The sequence below is a fragment of the Mytilus edulis genome, chromosome 6 (genome assembly GCF_963676685.1).
Source record: "Mytilus edulis chromosome 6, xbMytEdul2.2, whole genome shotgun sequence".
Taxonomy (NCBI): Eukaryota; Metazoa; Mollusca; class Bivalvia; order Mytilida; family Mytilidae; genus Mytilus; species Mytilus edulis.
In genome coordinates, this window is record NC_092349.1 from 67,680,565 (window position 1) to 67,703,997 (window position 23,433).

Genomic DNA, 23,433 nt, shown 5'->3' on the forward strand with positions numbered 1-23,433 from the left:
TTTAAACTTTACACAATTCTTTGTTATTATTTATAGTCTTAAGGTCTGTTTAATTTTTTATGACATTTTTATTTAGGTATTTATTTGCAAGAGATACGGACTTCTTTTAATGAAAATATTAAAAGGGGGAATATATTTCGCACATGTCGCGCTGTATTTTGAAAATGCCTATTATAATTGGCTTAACACTTTACACAGTTGTTATTGTGATATTAAAGTCTGCAGACTTTTGGGTGAATTTTTTTTATTTCACATGTCGCAATGCGTCTTGAGAATGCATTGTTTTATTTACTTCCGACTTTACACAGTTGTATGTTGTCATAGTCGGTCTGTATATTAATTAAAGCCGGGTCATACACGTACGGTAGGACATTTACCAGCTGGACCATATGAGTATCAATACCAAATAGGTATTTTATACATGTATCAGAATTTCTTAAAATATCTTCAAAAATGTAAAATTTAGATTCCACAAAAACGATGATAGATTTCAACAGTTGAAATTGAAACAGCTGAAGAAATTAGATTTTGAAGTATCAAATATTTGTATATGTGCGTTTAAAAAAAAGCTATTACGGTATTGTTGTATAACCGTTGTCCGTCCGTCCGTCGTCTACACTTCGGACAATATAACTCAAAAACGATTTTTTAACTTTAAAACATCCGTGCAACCTTGCATTATATTTTGCCTGATAGGAGCCGGCAAGGTGACGTCGCGTTAGTCCTACAACTATTATTCCGACATCCAATTATTCCGACAACCCATTACTCCGACAGCTCATTATTCCGACAGCTCATTTTACCGACAATGCATCTGCCATAACTTTATGGGTTAAGTTTCTCTAAAATGACCAACTCCATTCTCCATATTATTTGTATTTGTCCGTTTTTATTCCCATTATTCGCCTCATGTTGGATATTTGCTGGATATTTGTCTCAGTTCCTTGGAGATAATTGACCCCATAAGGATTATTGCCCTTTTAAGTCATTTGTTTTTGCAATTTTTTGTACACTTTTGTAATCTTTTACAATATTCTTATCCTCAGAAACTTCAGGGCCAAATTAAACCAAACTTAGCCTGAACCATCCTCAGGGAATGTTGTTTAGCAAAATGTATCTGAAAACCTCGCCCATCAACCAAGATGGCCGCCATGGGTAAAAATAGAAAAGGGGGTAAAAACAGTTAAGCTTATATCTCTGAAACTTAATCATCAAGATCTATCTACCGTTGGAATTTTCAAACGCATCGGACAACCTGCTGTTTGATTACTTCCCTGAATTGGTAATTTTTAGGACATTTGGCAGTTTTATTCTTTATATTCTTGCCTATATAGTTCTTGAGTGTCCTTTGTTTGATATGCACTGCAGCACATAGACCAAGGTGAGCGACACAAAAGCCTCATGTTTTGTTTTGTCATCTCTTCTTTTCATATGTTCAGTAGATCCAATTGTAATTAACACCTAATTTTTACAAAAACTTTTTATTACCTTTGATTATGACTTAAGAGCTACCTTAGTCTTATAAACAATTGCTGGAAATTTTGTCGGATGAATTCGAGTCAACATCAATGTGTTGACTTTTGAAGAGGATTCATTACTTGGGGAGTATGAAATCTGCAACAAAATACAGATATATAGTTTAAGATACGAGTTCGATAAAGTGATGCTTGATCTAAGGTCAGTACTGTAAAAAATATCTTTATCTGATTCGCATCTTTTTCGTTTTACAGTGAAGATGTCCACCTGGATTCGCATCTATAGTGAAGAAGAACTGATTAATATGACATTAAACGGTTGTTTGCTTCTTCTTTTTTTCGAACATGATACATTCGGGGGTGGGGATAGGTAGTATTTGGACATATTTTAAGGGAGTTAATTAATAGACTATGAAACTAGGATTGAAAAACAACGTAGGGGTGTATGTTAGGAAGGTGATGAGGGGGACATTTTGAACCAGAGACTTACAGGGGTAGATTCCAAAACGGCAAAAGCACAACGATATGACGAAAAGCAACCCCTACTATAGATTATATTATGGACAACAACATAGATATAAACTATTTATATAAGGAGTGGTTAACATAAAGACAGGCATACAATTTTCATATCACAACTAAAACATATTTTATTCTTCTTTTGAGGCGGGATGTATAGAGAGACAGACACGTTATTTTTTTTTTATCTCTATAGAAGTCGCTCCTCACTATCCTACTACCTGTCGATTCATTTATTTTTGGCATTGCACAAGTCATGTCTTCTCTGACTGTGTATTACGTTTAAAAACTAAATCCCTGGGAAGTGTTTTAGTTGATTTAAGTCTCTGATGCATGATTTTTTTTTTATTATTAATTGTGTTTGGCTTTTAACTAGCTGTCAGTAACTGCGAGTACTCTCAAATCGTATTTTCTTGTTAATTCGACCTGTTGATACTGTTTATAATGCTTTTTTGTTATTTTATATTTATATGGATCTTGTCTATCTACCAGCTTTGATTATTTGGAATATCTTCTAATTTTCACTTCGTCTTACTACATTTGTATAAACTTCAAGATCTACCTGTATTATTAAAACCGTTTTTTTCTAAAGTGAATATTTTCGAAGGGTTAAATATTTCGCAGTGGTGTCTTGCCATGGCTTTGTTTGGACTTGTTTGTTTGCTTTTTGGCCTTAAATGTTTGTCCCTAATATTTTATTAACTGTGCATTTGCATTCAGATATCGCAGATCAAACTTATTCGTTCATAGTGTATTAATTTACATTTTTTGATTGAGTTAAGCCTGCCAATTGATATTTCATCGTGTGTTGTTCTATGTTGTGATGTTATACTATTGTTTCAGAAAAAGGGAGAAGGTTTAGATCCATCAAAACGTTTAATCCCGATGCAAATGTTTGCACCTGTCTTAAATCAGTACAGTCGTTTGTTTATGTAATTTATACGTGTTTCTCATTTCTCTTTTTTTTAATATAGATTAGACCGTTGGTTTTCCCGTTTGAATGGTTTTACACTAGTAATTTTGGGGCCCTTTATAGCTTGTTATTCGGTGTGAGCCAAGGCTCCGTGTTGAAGGCCATATATTGGCCTATAATGGTTTAACTTTTTTTTAAATTGTTATGTGGATGGAGAGTTGTCTCTTTGGCACTCACACCACATCTTCCTATATCTATATATTAATTATAACAATATGTATGTTATAACATTTGATAAAAATGATTTCCCAATTCAGAATTCCGAATTCTGAATGCTGAATTCTGAATTATAGATGAGCCTTCTCGGCTTTCGTAAATTTCGGATGTTGATCCGAATGCACAAAAAGGATTCCAAAAATGAATTCCCAAAACATATCTATCCGAATCCTCATATACAACACAACACCGACTTGATGATTTTTACGGCAGTTATGATATATGATTCTTCTATATATCGTTACCACTATTTCTTGAACACTTATGAGAGGTCGACGACAAGATTATGTGATTAACATCTTTACACCAATATTCATATAGGTCTCTAAAGTATTTTCTTAAGTGCTTATAAGAAGGTTTTTCCACAAATGATAGATTTATTTAAGATGAAAGTTACCAAATATCTCGTTGATCCTTGCATCTTCCGCGTCTACATTTATGGAAGTGGAAGTTACGTATATGATGAATACTATGTCCATCAACATCAATTATGAAGAAAATAAAATCTACAATTTGTTCGCATGCAGAAGTCTTATCGTGCTATAGATAAGATCCATCACAATATATAAGGACTGAGACATTTATTATCCATTCGTAGGATGGCTTTTAGCTTTCGATTTGCCATTTCTTGGGGACTTTCAACTTAAGAATTTTCCTCGGAATTTGTTATTTTTTTTTATTTTTCTTTTCACATACTGATTTTAGTGTCCATTGTTTTAAATGGTTAGTCTTTCTGTAGGTTTATCACATGTAGTCTACGTGGGGTTTTTTTCTTGGGATATAAATAGCATTATTTATTTATTTTGACTCAAATTAATTTAGTCTGTAAAGAGAGGCTAAATCTATTATTTGTAACTTGCTTGAGGTGACTTTCATTACCTGCAAGTACTACTGTTCGTTAGATTTTCTTAGTGCAAGGTGCCGAGATTATGCGTCAATATGTGATGTGTCGTTATTAGCTTTCTTTAACCTGTTTTTGGTTAACGTGTACGGTTAGAATTATGACTTTAAATAATTCCAAATTATTTCATGACCGGGCTTTTTGTAGCTTACTACAAGGGGTTTTCAAGTGATCTTTAATTTTTCGTCTCTTTATTACTGCATTTATTATTTGCAAAGTCTTCACTACTCAGAATTTGAGAATGTAAGTGGTCTTCTTCGTACTTTATTTGACTTTTTAACTTTTCTTATTTCAGCTTCACTGATACGTTTTTTATATTCAAAAACAATAATTAGATAAGTGATCGACAATCAAAATAGATAACCATCATTTATACATTTCAGCATAGAAGTGGGTGTTGGTATTCAGGAATTAAGAATCTTTACTGTTTTCACCAAACAGAAGTGGCATCATACAGCTATTTCTATTATATTTCAAGGTGTTTATTACTGGTAGCAGAGATTAAAAAAAAATCGATTGACCACATAGCAATTAACGGTAAATGGAGGAGACCTTTAGAAGATATAAGAGTAAGGCGAGGAGCTGATGTAGGAAGTGACCATCATTTTGTCACAGCAAACATCCAACTCAAACTTATGAGCGCATCAGAACATTGCAGGGTACAGAGATTTGACACAGGAAAACTCAGACACATCAAAACCAACCATGACTTCAAATTACAACTGAAGAACCGCTTTTTAGTCTTAGAACAACATAAATGTTACAACATGGAAGAAAGTGAAACAGTAGGTGAACAATTGGAAGAAGTGAACGACCTGTTTAAAAAGACCAGTGAAAAAATCTCAGGTTTCAAACGCCAAAAACACAAATAAAGAATCAAACCAGAGACATGGAATCTGATTGACAACAGGAAAGAAATAAAGAAAAAGATATTCCATACACCATATACACACTCTGATAGACTGAAAGGTAGATTTATGGGTCAATACTAGTACTAGAGCAAAGAACTGGTGACCTCTTACAAATTGTAAAGAAACGTTGTGGCCACAAAAGAAACACAAACGTGTTTAACCTCGCCACATTCTCTATCTATGTGCCTGTCTCAAGTCAGGATATGTAATTCAGTGGTTGTTGTTTGTTAATGTGTTACATATTTGTTTTGCACATAAATTAGGCCGTTAGTTTTCTCGTTTGATTTGTTTTAAATTGTCATTTCGGCGCCTTTTTAGAGCTGACTATGCGGTATGGGCTTAGCTCATTGTTGAAAGCTGTACGGTGACCTATAGTTGTTAATTTCTGTGTCATTTTGGTCTCTTTGGCAATCATATCATATCTTCATTTCTATAATACAATAACTCCTGAAAGAGAAAAAGAGAGTAGATGGAATGAACATTTCAAGACGGTATTAAAACAAATCAACCAGAAACAACAGCAAACATACACATTGCTGACCATGACCTTGAAGTAAACATATAAATTCCATCAAAATCAGAGATCATTAGAACAGTACAGAGTTGTTAAAACAATAACACCCCTGGAAACCATAAGCTATCAGCAGAACTATTTAAATCAGATCCAGCCTTATTAGTGCACATTCTACACACACCATTATAAAAAGATTTGGCAAAATATCAAGATACTCAAAACCTGTCAGAAGGTAACATCACAAAACTGCCTAAAAAAGGCGATCCCACAATCTGCAATAGCTAGAGAGGAATCACCTTATTAACAGTTCCAAGTAAAATTTTCAGTGACGTATTACTAGATAGTTAAAAACAGTAATCAACAACAAACTCAGAAAACATTAGGAAGGTAAGAATTCTTACCACGACATTAGAGCTACGAAACACTATGGAGCAGTTCAAACAATGGCACAGACAACTGATAACAAACTTTATAGACTTTGACAGCTTGCACAGAGGATGCTTCTGATAGATCTTACTAAACGTAGTACAACATCAAAATGTGTTAAACATAATTCAGATGCGCTTTGATGTGATATGTGACGATACTTAGACACATCAATAATTGAATGAGGTTGCTTACGTCACGTTCGGTTCAAAGAGACTAATGAATTGACAAGTCGATACAAATATTTTATGTTTATTTCATCCAAGAAAAAAGTGAACAAAAAATCAAATAATGAATAGAAATACTGCTAAGTTGTTACTTCAAGGTCAAGGACAAGAACTGTGCAATTGGGTAAATAAACTTAAATAATGCAACAAATGCTCTACAGATTCCTGAAAAGAAGTTATTTAAAGAATGTTGTATCAATAGTGAGACGGATATAAATCGTTTCCCTGTCCGAACACGGTTGTGTAGTTGTATATCATAAACATTTTGAACACTCAACTTCAGTATCGGATTTTATCATGAACATAGAACAGGAAACGTCAATGTAACCATACATTTAATAACCGGGAAACTCTTGATGTTTGGAGAAAAGATAAAACGAAATCATTTATGCATGGAACTTTTAAAAGACGAGACGTTTTCATTTAAACGTATACTTTAAATGCGTATGATGGGGGAAGGATGCAAATACACTCCTAGTTTGGGATTATTTTTTTTCGAAATAGTTCCCTATTTTGACAATTACTTTCAACGCAACAGTAACTTAAGTAGAAAATCGAAAAATTCATATCAATTTTAGCAAGGAAAAGACAACATCATTTATTATTTCTAATTGGATGTTTTATTGCCATCTCATTTTATAGATGAGGAATCATGACACTGGACTTCTTTTGACTTATGACATTTATACGTATCAATAATGAGGCATTTGAAAAGTATATTCGTAATTTAATGATTATTAACAACTTGATCTGCATTCATACGCAATCTTCACCTCCTCAAAATGATACCGAACTCCGAGGAAACTTCAAAATGAAAAGTCCTTTATCAAATGGCAAAATCAAAAGCTCAATTACATCAAACGAATGGATAACAACTATCGTATTCTGGACTTCTTACAGGTACTTTTTTATGTAGAAATTTTGGGACACATTTGGTTTTATAGTTAGCTAAACATGTCACTTGAATTACAGTCGCAAATAAATGCATTATGTTTTTACAACGATGTGGGAACAAAACAAACAGACATAATAGGTAAATACGTCAAAAGAGGGGTGCAACAGTCCACGTTGTTTTAATCACTGTAAAAACAAACAAATATGTAACAATGACACAAAATGGGCATAAAGGTTGCATTTCTGTAAATATTGACAATGCAATTTCCCATAGGAACTCCTTTTACGGCTAAAACTGTACCACTTTTACTATGAAGTTTTGAAAAAATCTTATCCTAGAATTCAAAGTTCATATGCACCACAAATGTTTTCAAAGGTCAAAATATAGGGCTGTGCGGCCTATTTTCAACGTTTATATGCCCTGAACTTCTCAGAGTTTAAACTAACACTAATTTTCTTAATTACCCTACCTCGAATGAAAGGTTACCACAGGTTTCAATGTAAACAACATGCACATGTAAATTTACTGGTAACATTCCCAAGTTATGTCTCTGTGAGATGGAACACAGAGAGCATTACTGGTAACCAGTATGTAAACAAAATTAATTTTCTATGAATATTTAAGATCTTCCCAAAAGAGGCGTGTTTTGAGAAACAGCTGTATTTACAAAGTGCAACCTATAAACAAAGATTAGTAAGCAAAATTGACAGACAAAAATACAAAAAAAAAATACCATACCAAAATAACAAAATGACGGGATGTACAAGTACCAAGGCACGTCAAATGGATATCACAAAAAATACATAAAACATAAATAAGTTTGATATTTGTTTTACAATTTAAATAGCTATAAAGTTGATTATTTATATTTATGGCTATTTATGTATGAAAAGCATATTAGGTCAATGTCAGAAAATATCATCTTTTTTGTACTCGGCACAAAACTGGGGAAGGGCTCGGTAGAACCTCGACCTTCCCCAGTTTCTCAGCCTCATAAAACGGATATATTCAACAGTAACAAATTGAAAGTAACAAATGATAGATTAAGCATACACTAACCACTATTTGGTTCCATTTTTAATAATTTGTTGACCATGTTTCGAATTGACCGTTTAAGTGTTTCAATTTCGCCATATGACTATACAAGATTAGGGATAGTTCCTTGAATTTCCCTCTCCCCGTCTCCCCCTATGAAAATTACCTTATGTTATGGTTTGATGGCTATTTAACAGCCGAAAAACATCCAAATAAAATGAATATTCAGAATGAGAATATATAAGTGCGATAAAAATATAAACCCCGTAAACAGTTCACAGAAGATTATGTAACCCTACCCGGACATATAAGTCTCCTAGTCAACCAGACTTTGTTCTCACTTCTTTCAAGTTTTTTGCTGAATCTACGATTTTCCGCACTCAATGCAAACACGCTATCACTAGAATACCAAAGCTGTGTCGTCATATTGTTTCAAACTTTCATTATTTTGGTGTACGCTTTTGAAAATATTACCCAGAGTGCATTCTATTCAGATAAGAAGAATAACACTTTCGTATTTTCTGTCGAACTCATTGTAGACTCAAAGTTTTCCTTGTTTCCTATTCGTATTAATAGAAATACTAGAATTGACATATGTATTCCACCTCTGCATTAGAAATATCAATTTATGAAAGTTAATTTGCCAATAATAATACACTTTGGTGACACTCACATTTTCAAAGTTGCCATATTTCTATGCTAGTACCCCTGTCGGTTATGACAAGTATCTGGTTAGTTATTTTGTCACATGTAATGCTTAACGGATTCTGTAAATTTCCTATTATTACATTGATCTTTTTCGAATTCAGATTTAGTCTCATGATTGCATCATTAGTTTTGTCGATGTAGTATAATTGATCATCTTTGTCAATAGCAATATCCCCAATATCACAAGTTCCATTCGCCTTCTCTGCTAAAACAACTTCCTTTTGATAACTGTTTGAATCTAACTTACAAATGTGTTTATCGTCAGACACATAAACATCGCCTTTACGATTAACACACATGCTATTTGCTTCAAAGCCGATATCTGTTCTTTTCATAGTCGATCCATTGAGCTTTGAAAAAACAAGCTTGTTATCTTGAACTGTATATATAACACCATCTTGATATACAACACGATATGAAAACGACTTTAGAATATGTTGTTTCTTTTTTGTTGCTATGTTGATAAGACTAAGTCCATTTTTACCCATTGCCACTAGGAATGTTTTGTCATCTACAGTAGCTACATCTTCAGGAAAATCTCGTAAGTCAATGCGCTCTTTACTTTTATTATTGATATTGTAAGTCCAAACTTCACGTTCATTACCTATCATTATAACAACTTTCTGTGGAGTCAGACAGGTCCTATATATTCTATTATCCTCCCCTAAATCAAGTTCAGTAAAATCGTAAGCATGATGACGAGATGCATCTTTTTGTAATCGGATTGAAAATTGTAACCCTGCATACCTTCTTGCAATTGCAAAGTCTTTTATATTTCGTTCTTTTACCTCAAGCTTAACTTCTCCTAATGTCTTAAATACTTTTTTAAGATCATCAACTGTCTTTTCTCCGGAAAACGACAAATCCAACTCCATGAGTCCTTCTTGAAACTTTTCAGAAAAAGATACTTCGTCATCTTGAATGCGCTCGATGTTCTTTGTTGCAATGAATGTGCAACATTCGGAAGCATGATCTATGAGTAAATGAAGAGTGTCCTCTAATGATGATAGCATGTTTGATCTCTCCTGCATAGTATCTATGAGTTTAGTAATTTGAGCTCTACATTGCTCGTAAGAACTATCTAGCTGACACTCTATTTTAATTTCTAGTTCATTCAAATATTCATTTATATCCCGACGGAAATTTCTTACTGTTTTTTTAATTTCTTGTTTTTTAGAATTTAAATCGGATAAATTTAGTTCCTGCTCCTTTATCAATCGTAGATAATTTTCTTTCAAATCAGCGAGTTTTCTTTCCAAATCAGTAGTTAGTACTGATGCACTATCCTGACATCCTTTTGCAGCGTTCTCAATGCTCTGGACCTCCATGCAATTGATATGTTTTTCTCTTGTGCACAATCGACAATAAATTTCGTCGTGGGATTTGCAGTGTAAGAAGTATTTTTTGGAGCATTTATCGATACACGTGCATGGTCCTGTTAAAACAGATGTATCTACTTTTTCTGTTTCTGATATTGGAATGATGTTATGAAATTTATCTAAATGTGTTTCCTTACATTCTGTACACATTGGTTTTAAACAATCAAAGCACCACAATGCTGCTATATTTTTGTTTTCTGCACCACGGCAAGACCCGCACAATTGGTTAGGTGATTCTGACATAGACATGATAAAATCTTTGTCGGCGATAATGTGCTGCCCTTGACAGTTTTGAAACCTGTTGAAATGAGGAAAAGAATGAATGTATTCAATAAAGTATCTAGTAAATCAACCATACAGATAAAACATTACGAAAAGCTAAGTAGTTATCTCAATCATTGATTACACTACTAAGGGTGGATTGTTGAATCCATTAATAATATAAAGGAATTAATCAATTTATGCTTGAAATGCTCAAAATACGGGGCGCCGAATGCGACTTAACTTTTTGTAATCAAAATCAATTTTGTGTACACTAAATTCAATTTTGTTGAATATAATAAAGTAACCATCAGCGGGAGTAAACTTCCCAAATTTTACACTGTTATTTACTGGTTACCTGCTTTGGTAACTATGTAACGTTAACTTTTCAAAATATGTTTATAAGACCATCAAATAAAAAAGGAATGATCAATGCTTTCAGACACCCAACATACAAGTTTATGACTCAGAAAAATTTAAGTGCATTAAAATGCAGGGTTAATTTTCTGCAACTGTCAAATTCAAGGGAATATTTTTTTAGACCTACTTTCGTATACAACCGGATGTGACGTACAACGAATTGGTGGTATTACACCTAAAGGGGGAAGGTTGACATCATGTTACATTTATTTTATTTGACGATTAATTTTATCTCCACTGATTCGTTGCTCTGTTTTCCTTGTCGTATAGAAACGAAATATGTAGCATTTAACTATAATATATATTCATAACTGTATCAACAACATATCAATCCAATTGAGATAGAATATCGATTACATGTTTTCATATCAACAAATTAAGGACTTTAACATCACACCTTTTTTATCTATCCATTATAATTTGATTGTGCACTAGTTTAATCTGTCATACTGTTTAACTCGGGTTATCTATGTTACGATGTTCTGAATTATCGCATTCCATATTTTGTTGTCGTCACTTTTTTGACATACTCTCGAGATCTTTTACCAGAGTATGTTGTTGCCACAATTTTGCATTTAAATTGCATCATTTAGGTCAGTGTTTCGATTAATCAATCATTTTCATCTACTTTTACATATATATAAACTAATTCTAGATAACAGCATTCAAATTATGGTCGCCAGATGCGCGCCTTACCCCAAAAAAGACTCATTAGTGACGGTCGGACCAAAAATGTTAAAATTGCCAGATTATGTACGATATATGCCACTGTTATAAATATTCAAATTTGACATACTTTTTTGCTTTGTAAACAATAGCATGATAAAATCATTTATCTTTTCTTGTCACAGTATCAGAAATGGACATGAAAAGTGTTACAATTTATCTTCCATGTGAAAACTTCCTCAAGTATCGAAATATATGTGCAAACATATGTCGAAAAAGTTGTGTATAAAGATGAAATTAATATTACAGAACCGTTAATCTTAGTATATTAAAGTATGGAAAATGTTTAATCAATTTCTGTGTCATTGGATCTATTGTTGAGAATTGTCTCATTGGCAATCGTACCACATCTTCCTATTTTTATATAAATAAAAGAAGAAGAGAATGTATTCCACAACACTGTATAAATGATCTTTGCACATTAATGTCATACGAATTACAAAACTCCTCAGCAAGAGGTTATTCCGTTACTTGTACGCTTCAAAATAACAAATCATTACTGGCAACTCCTTGATTTCATATTGTCAAAATACATATTTATGTGAAGAACATTTTAATGTAATATACATATCAATTATAAAAAAGGAGATGTGGTATGATTGTGAATGAGACAACTCTCCACAAGAAATTAAATGACACAGACATTAACAACTATTGATAACCGTATGGCCTACAAAAATGAGCAAAACCCATACCGCATAATCAGCTATAAAAGGCCCCGAAATGACAACTGTAAAGCAATTCAAAAGAGAAAATTAACCCTGATTATACTCACACTAATGTTCTCAAAGTGCTGGTTTATAAGGTAACAGTCTGCTAGTACACATGTCACCAAACCTTGACACATTGTTCTTATTGCCAGCCGAGTCTTTGCACCTTATTTGTATTTTTCTTAAACTTCTGAAGTCAATTGTTTTAATATAGTCATTGGATGATGTAAACTTCCCTCTTACACAATACAACATTACACCATTTACCATACACAGTTACACCATTACACCATACACACTACAATTACAGCATAAACGTTACACCTTTGCATAACACACCTTTAATTTCAAACTAAGCGTGCGACTACAAATTTTTTTATTTATTTAAAAAAACGAATTTTTATCACAATATTGTAAATTAATGTATCAGATTAAAGATATGTTCTTATCAATATTTTGCATTGTTTTAAATGTCGTTCGCCATTCATTCATACGATTCCCAATCGCAAGTTACACCTAACACCATTCCCCTTACACCGTATACCATAGCATCATACACTTTCTAACATTGCACAATATGCCATACACCATTACACTATATACGTTTTTGGGGAAGATCACACCATCCAAAGGCTGTATGTCCTTAAAATATGTTACACAGTTTCAGTTCCAGGGTCACGTTAACCAAGTATACCTCACGCAATTTTTTGTCATTATAGCGGTACTTAAAACAACTGTAATACAAGTTATAACTTTAGCTAGCTATAATACCAGGTTCAATCCTCAATAATACAATTTAATGCAATTGTTTTAAGTAAAAGAAATGCCTATAAGAATCAGGTATATGGCAGGGTTTTTCTTTTAATAGTCTATTGGTTACTTTTTTATTTTGTTAGGTTTTGTGGACTCATTTTACCTTTTTATCAATTTATCTTAGAGCTCGATATTTTGTTCATACATTTTCCCTTTTCTTGCGTGCTTAGCAGAGAAGTCGAAAATACAAAACTTAAAGTTTTGACCGGGTATATGTCACGACCTACCATGAATCACTCAAGGAAGGCATGCTATTACGACATCAACTTGGAAGTCAAACTGTTATGATATGTGTACTAATTACATTGTACTGATATTGATACGATTTGTTTATATATAGATATAAAGTTATATATTTAACGTAATCTATTATATCTTTATCATGCTTGGGTTTGAATTTCCAATGTTTTGGTTTGTCAATTGTTGTATGTGTTTTTGTCGTTTTTTCGTTTTTTTAGCCATGCATCATGTGCATTGTTATCGACTTGTAAGTTTGAATATCTCTTTGGTATCTTTCGACTCTCTTTTGTATTATGCTTTTGAAACCTTATCCTGTATGCATTGTAAATGATATTAGTTTGTATGAAAACGTTTGGCTTAATTATATATTTGGTAAATGTGTAGATTCATTTGTTTAAACTTTTTTTATATAGGAGTAGGTTCAGTAAGACCCTTTTTTTGGCCCCAAAATATAGCAGTTTTACAAAATTGTTAAAATGTAAACTTTTAGTTATTTATTAGAAAGTAGAATGCTTCTGCTACAAAAATATGGGCTATTTTTGACAATATCATGCATATATATCGGGTACTAGCATCATTAAGTCATGCCCAAGTCCTGACATCTTCACAATTTTAGCATTTTAGTTGAATTTTAGACGGTTTCCGTCTTAAATGAAAGTGGCCGCATTTGTGTTCATTCCTAAAATTGAAATGCGAGTTGTATATGATGATAATACATAACATTTATAAATGTTGAGGATGAACACGGATGCGGCCACTTTCATTTTTGACGAAAAACATTAGAAAAGTAACATTTTTAGGCATGTTTGATAATTTTTTTTAATTTAAGCTAGAATTGGAGCGTTTTAAATGAGTAAATTTTGACGGATGGAGTTAAGTTTAGTACTATGGGACATTTTTTCAAAAACAAATCATTGGATCACTCAATAATGTGCAATAGCACTATTAGTATATCATTTTCGTGTCATCATTCGATTATCGTAAAAGTATTGTTTAAACCTACAGTATCATTTTATCTGTTTCAAATAAATTGAAAGCAACATATTTACATAATTCCATGCGTCCGAAGCGCTTTTTGGTATTTACTTCATCAGGAACGCTCAAAGCCAAATATTTGAAATCCGAGGATGTATAAGTACCGAAACCGTTGTAGAGCTTTATGACAAAAATACCTTAAACAAATAGCCAAATTCATCTAAAGTCAGCTTTGCCTGAGGGAGTAAAAACCGGAGACTGAAAGTCAGAGTTGTGGTACAAATCGGTCAGCAAAATGTGTTTCCATTGTTTCCATTTTCTTCCTTATGTTACTGTTCGTAAACGAACGTGGGGTCAAATTTAAAATATAAAACAGGCATACAGATTCAAATGGTTTGATGATTAACTTGCACAGTGACAATAAGTTTGCGATGTAATACTAGCAGCCATATATAAATATTATCAATATTAAGAAAGCCAAGATATAGTATCCGTACTTCACGCCAATGAAATACATATAAAAAAATGAAAATTATTCATTTGTTAAGGGGCATAAGCTACAAGATATAAATAATAGAATATTACTTTTTGTGTTACATCATTAATAAAATTGAAATAGTGAAATAATAATTCGCCTTCAACTGCCATTTTTGTTTCAAAATTAGCTTAGAATCATTACTGAACAATTGTGTACTTGCAAGTTAATAATTCAATCTCATTGAATCCGTATTCATGTGATCTTCAATTTAACCTCTTAGCTGTGCAGGCATTAAACATGTATTCATGTACAATGTATTAAAAAGAGGGTAAGCCACAACTCAAATATGAGTATTTCAGTCAAATCAGTAAACATGAATTTGACAGATTATGTCCTTTTAAGGTACCTGGGGTATCTTAATGTTCGACGAAATTATTTTACTATTCTCTTGTAAAATTCCTCTGGTTTATTGTACTTTCAATACTAATGTTAAAATTGGGATAACGAGCCTTGTTTTTCTTTAAAATACGTTAAAATTAATTAAACTTGGATAACTGTATATTATTTATATAATGTAATTTTAATGTTCTTATAGAGGAAACATCAAACGACAGAATACTTCTGAAATATCAAATAATAATAAGGGTTGCGGGTCTTATTTTCTTGAAAAATTAAAAAACACAAATTGTTCTTTGAAATTTAGTTAAATTATATGCCCTTGATTATGAGTTTTAAAAAAAAATCTTAACGTTTTAAATTTGAATATGACTCCTTTTTTATAGTTATTCTTTAGAGGTCAAGTGGTATGCACTGTTCTGTATATCAAATTATATTTTTCAAAACATCAAAATCCTATATTTGCAACATGTCCATAATGGATACTTAGCAAATGACAACTCAGTGCAATTCTTTTTGATATAAATGGATACCCTGTGTGCTTGAATTGGAATCTTATTGTCATATTATGCACTTACTTTTGAAGAATTGTCACTAATTCCTTAAATCATATTTGATACTTAATAATGATTCATACTGTATACGTATATTGATACAATATTGTGTATCATAGATATCATATCAAAGCTGTATTCAATAAACGTAGAAGGTTAGATTAAGGCAAATAACACAGCTTGACAAAAACTGATAAAGATGTATCATGTAATTGTACTGAGTAATTACATCATATCTATTGATAGGAAAACAAATCTCAATCATCTGTTTCAAGTGTTCAAAAACAATATATGCTTACACTGTACTTAAAAGATAGTTTAAAATCTAATTACGTCAATGTATAGGACTTAGTTAAAGCGTTTTGACCGTAAAATCAGAAAAGCATTACAAATCTACACTGAGCACAAGAGTTTAGAAGGAGTATTGTAATTGTGGGTACGTCATCCATTTAACGTCAAAATCTTCTGGTGCAAGACGATAACCCTTCAAACAGAATTTTTCATAAGCAAAAATCATATTTTTCATTATATAAGAAAAGAGCAAATATTAGAAACTCGTTCACGAAAGAAGCAACCTTCAAAAATCATAAATCCGTCTTTCTTCCATTCTTTGATATAAAGTTATGGTAGCAATTGCCCTTTACTTTAGTTGCCGAAAAATATTTAGCTCACTTGCTTTTTTCACCTATTATGTTTGTTTGGGGTTTTTTTTCACACATCGTTGTCAATATAATGTAATTTTATGCAACTGTCATACAAGTGAGAATTTAGCTAGCTATAAAATCAAGTGTTTTTTTCTCGGAGTTCAGTATTTTTATAGTTTTACGTTTTTCCAAAACTCTGGATGTTTTCTTTAGTTAACATATCCAAAAATGTGTGGTGAGATAAACAAATACGAATCGTTAAAATATACGCAAATATCTCAAAGCTTCAATACAAACTTAAGATTTTCTATCATATGTGCCGAAATGGAAGAACGATCAAACATTCGCACTAAACAGTGCTTGTTCACCAAAAGTAGTATCATAGATACAAATAGGTTTATGTGAACAACCCTGATTGAAACAGTAAATACTGCAATCACTCTGTTTGGCAGAAGGATTTGCTTACTTTTTTGTTTACGATTTATGAGTTTGAAAACCCTTTTGTTATCTTCTGACTCTCTTTTTCTTTTTTAATGATTAAGCAAACAGTTAAAGAGTAAAAAGCATATTTTTATATTTTTTCATGACTATGGAAACACATATTTTTCTTCATTATAAAACTCAAAAGACAATTGTGTAGATAACGTTAAATGAATGTGTCAAAACGTTTCAGAACTTCGGGTCCGTAATATGCTTCAATTCCGTATTTTGCTTTATTATTTTAACATTTTCATTAAAGCGTCACTTATGGGTCTTTTGTAGACGAAACTCAAGTCTGGCGTATAATATTTAATTCCTGGTATCTAAATTTCACGGTGTATATTCATAACGCTTCCTTTCCGATAGTATCGTCGTTTTTGCTTCCTTTCCGATACTTTAACACTTCCTTTCGGAGTTACGATGACGACATAGCACATGAACACGAGCTGAAAATGAATAATGCTGCCGTCAGGAGGTAAGTTAAATTAAAAGATGTAGCTCACGGAACATTTGAATGTTTTGTCCTAATTTATACCAGGTTGATTTCATTAAGAAAATAATATAAACCAGTTTAAACAGTAACACAATCTCAACGCCGTTGACGGTCCTTCACGATAAAGGTTAAAAAATACCTATGTTTCCTAAGAAACTATTTTAAAATGCATGAAGCATATTGATTCGCAAACTTTTTATTATATATTTACTTATCAAATGGTTTCACCTAGTCCCGCTAACTGGAAACATCCGTATAACTCTTCTTTTTTTAACCAAGGAAACACTTCCTTTCCGATAAATCAGTCCCAGCGTCAATTTTGGAAACTCTTACTTTCGGAGTCTAAGGAAACAACTCCTTTCAGATTCACGTATAAGAAATATTATTTTTAAATAAAAGTGTAGCCGTACGCATAGGCTAGGAAGTAAGCAAGACTTGTACTTATTGTTTTTACGATATAAAAGTATAAGATATAGACTTTGTGACAATGAGACAAAATTTCAGTTATATAGAACATGATAAAATGTCACCGTGAGTGATCATATTACGTATTAAGAGTCCTGCTGGTTAATGCATGCCAGTTAACTGTTAGTAGTCTGTTGTTATTTATGTATTATTGTCATTTTGTTTAGTTTCATTTGTTACATCTTCTGACATCAGACTCGGACTTCTCTTGAACTGAATTTTAATGTGCGTATTGTTATGCGTTTACTTAGCTACAGGTAAAGGGTGAGGGCTGAGATTTCATAAATATGTTTAACCCAGCCGCAGTGTTGCACCTGTCCTAGGTCAGGAGCCACTGGCCTTTGTGAGTCTTGTATTATTTTTAACTTTAGATTCTTCTGTATAATTTAGAGTTTAGTATGGCGTTCATTATTATTGAACTAGTTTATATATTTATTTAGGGGCCAACTGAAGGACGCATGCGGGTGCGGGAATTTTTCACTGTATTGAAGACCTGTTGGTGACCTTCTGCTGTTGTCTGTTCTATGGTCGGGTTGTTGTCTCTTTGACCAATTCACCATTTCCATTCTCAATTTTATTTATTTCTTAGTTGACCTGGCGAATCACAATTCATAAAAAAGTTTAATTGATGAAATAGTGTAACAAAAAGCTCAAGTGATTTGGCAAACGGGTAAATTTTGCAGTCGCAAATCCAAGGATTTTCCCTTGCAAATATTGCCCAATAGCTACATTTTCCTGCATGCTTTAGGTTGAGACCATTTTCATTTAACATTGAAAAGTGTGTTAAGTTATCAAACGATGCATCCAATACTCCGTGAATAGAAAACACCGAATTCTCTTGACGTTTTCAGGTCAGTGTGTTCGTAATAAAATATATGGAATTATGTGAAAAAAATGCCTTACAAAATATTATTTGTGTCCATAATATGTTTGTTATGTCAAGAGTAGTAAGATAAATGTACAATACGTCGAACTTAAACAGACTTTCATTCACATTTATAGAAATCCAGGCTAAATATATTTAAGTCGGTTATGAGACAGGTCGTTTACACGAATGAGAATCAAATGAAGAAATGTTTAATTACTAAGGTACTCCATCATGATATTATTTAGTATAAATGTATCTAAGAATATAATGCGTGAAACAAGTTCGATGTTACTAATGGTGTTGAAGGATAAATCTATTAGAACAATATTTACACAAATTATAGGTACTTTATCCCGCCCTCGAAAACATTAGTATATATTACATATAGTGCACACTATATATATAATAATTTAGTTAATAATAGTATGCAACGGAATAAAGAGAAGATAATGTGGGACGTGTAAATGAACTCTAGTTCAAGAAGAGGATTTAATTTTTTCCAAATTGTGAAAGTTTTCATAATTTCCTTTCATTATTCATCAATTTTGAAGAAGTTCTATTAAAAAATGTTTAACACATTATCTAATATATTAATTATCCCACTAGGATATTTTAAAATAGATTAGTGGTGGTCAGGACTTAAGAAGTGACATAATTTATAACAAACTTTTTATGACTTTAAAAATTATTAGGAAACTGAGGTTTGAATTCCTTCATCCAAGGTAAACCTGAGAGGATTTGATTCAATATTTGATTGGTCATATAGCTCTTCAAGGATTTCGATTTGTCTATATCGTTGACCTTGACCGCTCCTGGTGAAGGTTTATCTTTAAAAAAAAGAACGCATCGAACGCATGAATTTATAAAATCTTATTTTCATTTATCAGTCCTTTTTATTGGATCAGGTTGATATGGATGAATTTTCAAATATTTTTGTCGCGAGCATTACGGAATGGTTATTAAATATTTGTATCACTAATGGCTTTACTATAACAATTCCAATACCTGAGCTAGAGAGCTGACAATCTATGAGGCATCACAAGCCAACCATCCAGAAGTTAGGAACTGGCATAAAACATTGGATATTTGATTGCAATTTACAATAATTATTTTTTTTTTATGATTTTGAAATCAAGAATAGATCTCTAGGCAAAGCTCTATTCCTTGTTCCTTTTTTGGCTAAACTTGAGATACTGTAAGTTTTGATAAGCTCTTGCACGTTTTTATAAGGTTTCAAATTTGAAATATTTCGATCTTGAGCATCACTGAAAAATGACATAAAAAGAGAGGCAAAAGATACCAAAGTAATTGTCGAAATGTATGACAGATGCAGTATAGATTTACCTTTAATCTTATTTATACCATTCGGTCGATTCCTCTGTTGTTGGACTGTACGGCTCCGAGGACATCACCAATCCAGGAACCAGTATTTTTATACTGGGAACCAGTATTTTTATATTAGTATGAAAATACGATTTTATTTAGCTTGATTATGTTGTAAAGCAATTTAAGAAACTGATTTAAATTGAGTAACGTATCTCAAGAATTATGCAAACTTCTGATTTCTATGATTTGAATAGGCTATTCTTGGTGTCTTTTTTAATTTGATCAGCTTACCATAGATTTATATGTTTTGGATTTTCAAATATTTCGGCCTACAGCATCATAAATGAGAAATTAGTTGTCAAATGCACATTTGGGGCAGTAAACTCAGTATCAGTTATGGTTTGTTCTACAACTAGGTCGATGCATGTATCTTTAATAATTGACTGATAGCTCCCGATGACATCAACAACCAATTATATTAGCATGTATGTCGATGCTAAAACGAACAAACGGATATTGTTTGATTAGAAGTTTTAACAATAGTTTTGAATAACCTTGACGACATCAATTCTTTTGCAACAGATGTACCATTTAACTATAAATTTCTTTTTGGGTACGCTCGTTGCTAAAATATTTGCAAGTCTAAAACTGTAAACAAACTTGCAAGTGCTAATAAAACTAAAAAGCAAGCAGTAAGAGTTGTTTATGTCAGCACTTAAGTAATGGCTATCGAGCTAGTGTGATCGATATCAAAAGGACAACTTTCCACTAGCAGATATAATTGGTAGTTATTAAATTAACAGAGTGAATATCGATAATCGGTCCAAGAAAAAGGAAAGTAAATAACACTATGAAATGCCCTAATTTGACACATACATGTACTTAAGAAGTTTTTGAACATTTGTTCATCAATACAAAGGACAATGTATGATAAGAGGCGTTTTTGGCACCCTTCCCAAATAAGTTTAAATATACATCATTGATAGCCTTAATTTAGAAACTATTCAAAACTTTAATTTTTTTATGTTCCGGTGAAAGGAAGGTTGCCTAGCAACGGTTTAAATGAATAGCCAAATTGTCACATATGCATTGCTTTCTCAATACACATTAGCATAATTCAAAATAATATTGTTTGTTTAACACTAACTTGAGTTTGCAAATAAAAAGTCACTTCAATTTCAGTTTTAAAAAAATGCTTAGCAACAACCTAGCAACAAATATTTTGCCTAGCAACGGTTCCAAATTTTGTTATTTCGGCCATATGAGGTATAAATATAGCAATATATAAAGATTTAGCTACTGTAAATGATTTTTCTTTCATATATATTATGAGTCATCATTTTTTTTCTCAAGAAAATGAAATTGACCATAGCAACCTAAAAGTTGCATAGCAACAGTCGAAAAAAATAAATTTTAATTGTACAAATTAGAGTAAAATTAGGTTAGATTGGTTAACACATGCAAGAATAACTAGCAGTAAGAAATGAAAGCAAGTCAATTGCATATCATGCTGATAAAAAGATTAGCAATAGTGCTTAGCGACGGTTAAATAATGTTTTGGTTTTTTTGAAAACCGAGGTAGGTTTTTGGCATTATTATTATATCTTGATCATGTAAATTACAAATCATATGCTGTTACCAAAAACAGGGTTGAGATCTAAAAAATAAAGTTTAACCCCGCTGCATTTTTGCGCATGTCCCAAGTTAGGAGCCTCTGACCTTTGTTAGTGTTGTATGATTTATAATTTTAGTTTCTTATGTATAATTCGGAGTTTAGTATGACGTCAATTATTACTGAACTAGTATACATATTTGTTTGGGGGCTAGCTGAAAGATGCCTCAGGGTGCGGAAGTTTCTCGCAACATTGACGACCCATTGGTGGCCTTCGGCTGTTGTCTCTTTGACACAATCCCCATTTCATGTTAGTATTAAATAAAAGATAGCTATCATGGAAATGGTCGGTTTATTAAAAAAATAGGATAAATACAAATCATATTGTCACATAATAATTAGTAAGTATAAACATTAACAAGTTAATAGGTAAAATAAACATGAATGTGTCCCCAGTACAGTATACCGTGAAAATGGGGCAACATCTCTTATTTGGCATTAAAATTAGAAATATCATATCATAGGGAACATCTGTACTAAGTTTCAAGTTGATTGGACTTCAACTTCATCAAAAACTACCTCGACCAAAAACTTTAACATGAAGCAGGGCAGATGGACGAACGGACGGACGGGCGAACTGATTAACGGACGAACGAACAGACGGATGCACAGACCAGAAAACATAATGCCCATAACTGGGGCATAAAAAAACTTGAAGTTATATAAGAAGTGGCACACTTATAATTCATAATTAATAGTTGAAGTTATGAATATAGCATTTCACATTTACATGTTGATTACCGGTACATTAAAAAACACAAATTGATTAAAACTACTATAATTGAAGATTCAGTATCAGATTTATACAGTATGTATAGCAAATATTCATAGCCTGTACAATGTCATTGTTTGTCACTTAAAGAATCGTACACTGTGAACTTTTTAACACTTAACACAATATTTTAAAGACTGAAATGCTGAAAACAAAGTTCAAACTTTTCGATGAGGTCAGGGTTTAAGACGTTAATAACTCATTAAGATATGTAGACGAAAGAGGCATGAACATCTTCAAGCTTCTTTACAAATTCATTATTTCTACGAAATATATCCTGATATTAGCACATTGATCGCCGGTGTATAGTATCATGTGCAATCATACCACATCTCCTTATCTTATCCAAAATGTTATGCTTTTTTTTAATGAAACAGTTGTTGGTAAGTAGTATTTCATGAAACCCCAAAACATTCGAATTTGATTAGAAACGTAGACATACTTTATTAAAGGGTCTCGGTGGCCGAGTGGTCTAAGAAGTTACTTCTGTAATCACTAGCCAGTCAACACTGAGGTTGTGAGTTCGATCCCCGCTCGTGCGTGTGCACTCGTTTTCAACCTTAATTTCTCCTTTCAATGTTGATCTATTTATTATTTTCATTCTGAATGTCTTCACTTGCAGGACTGAATGTCCAGCCAAAATGTTTCAACTTTCAAGATTTACAGCCGATTTCATTGAGTGTCAAGCCAAAGGTAAAATATTTGGTAAGCTTGCTTGTTAGATGAACCGTGAAGTCATTATTATGTCAGGTTTACTACCCTCCTTTCGAAGTGGCATAGTCTATCAGATAGATAGATTGGTAATCTGCTGGACTAGTATATTTTTAAAGGAGGGTAGTTAACCTGACCTAACAATGACTTTATGGTTCATCTCACAAGCAAGCTAACTAAAAATATTACCTTTGACTTCACACTCAATGTAATCGGCTGTAGTATTCACCAAGTTCAACCTTTCAGGTAT

The 23,433-nt window shown here is 32.4% G+C and overlaps 1 protein-coding gene across 1 annotated transcript; it reads right to left on the minus strand.

The window, feature by feature from the left end:
• Positions 1 to 6,176: 6,176 nt before the first annotated feature.
• On the minus strand, positions 6,177 to 15,962 carry LOC139528217 (uncharacterized). Its single transcript, XM_071324100.1, has 2 exons — positions 15,777 to 15,962; positions 6,177 to 10,477 (listed from the first exon to the last, which is right to left on the minus strand). The coding sequence occupies exon 2, from the start codon at positions 10,426 to 10,428 to the stop codon at positions 8,770 to 8,772; it is 1,659 nt and encodes a 552-aa protein (XP_071180201.1). The 5' UTR covers positions 10,429 to 10,477; positions 15,777 to 15,962; the 3' UTR covers positions 6,177 to 8,769.
• Positions 15,963 to 23,433: the final 7,471 nt, after the last annotated feature.

What these genes read in the sequence shown, in the direction of transcription:
- LOC139528217 (XM_071324100.1), bottom strand. Translation starts at nt 10,428, where the DNA reads ATGTCTATGTCAGAATCACCTAACCAATTGTGCGGGTCTTGCCGTGGT.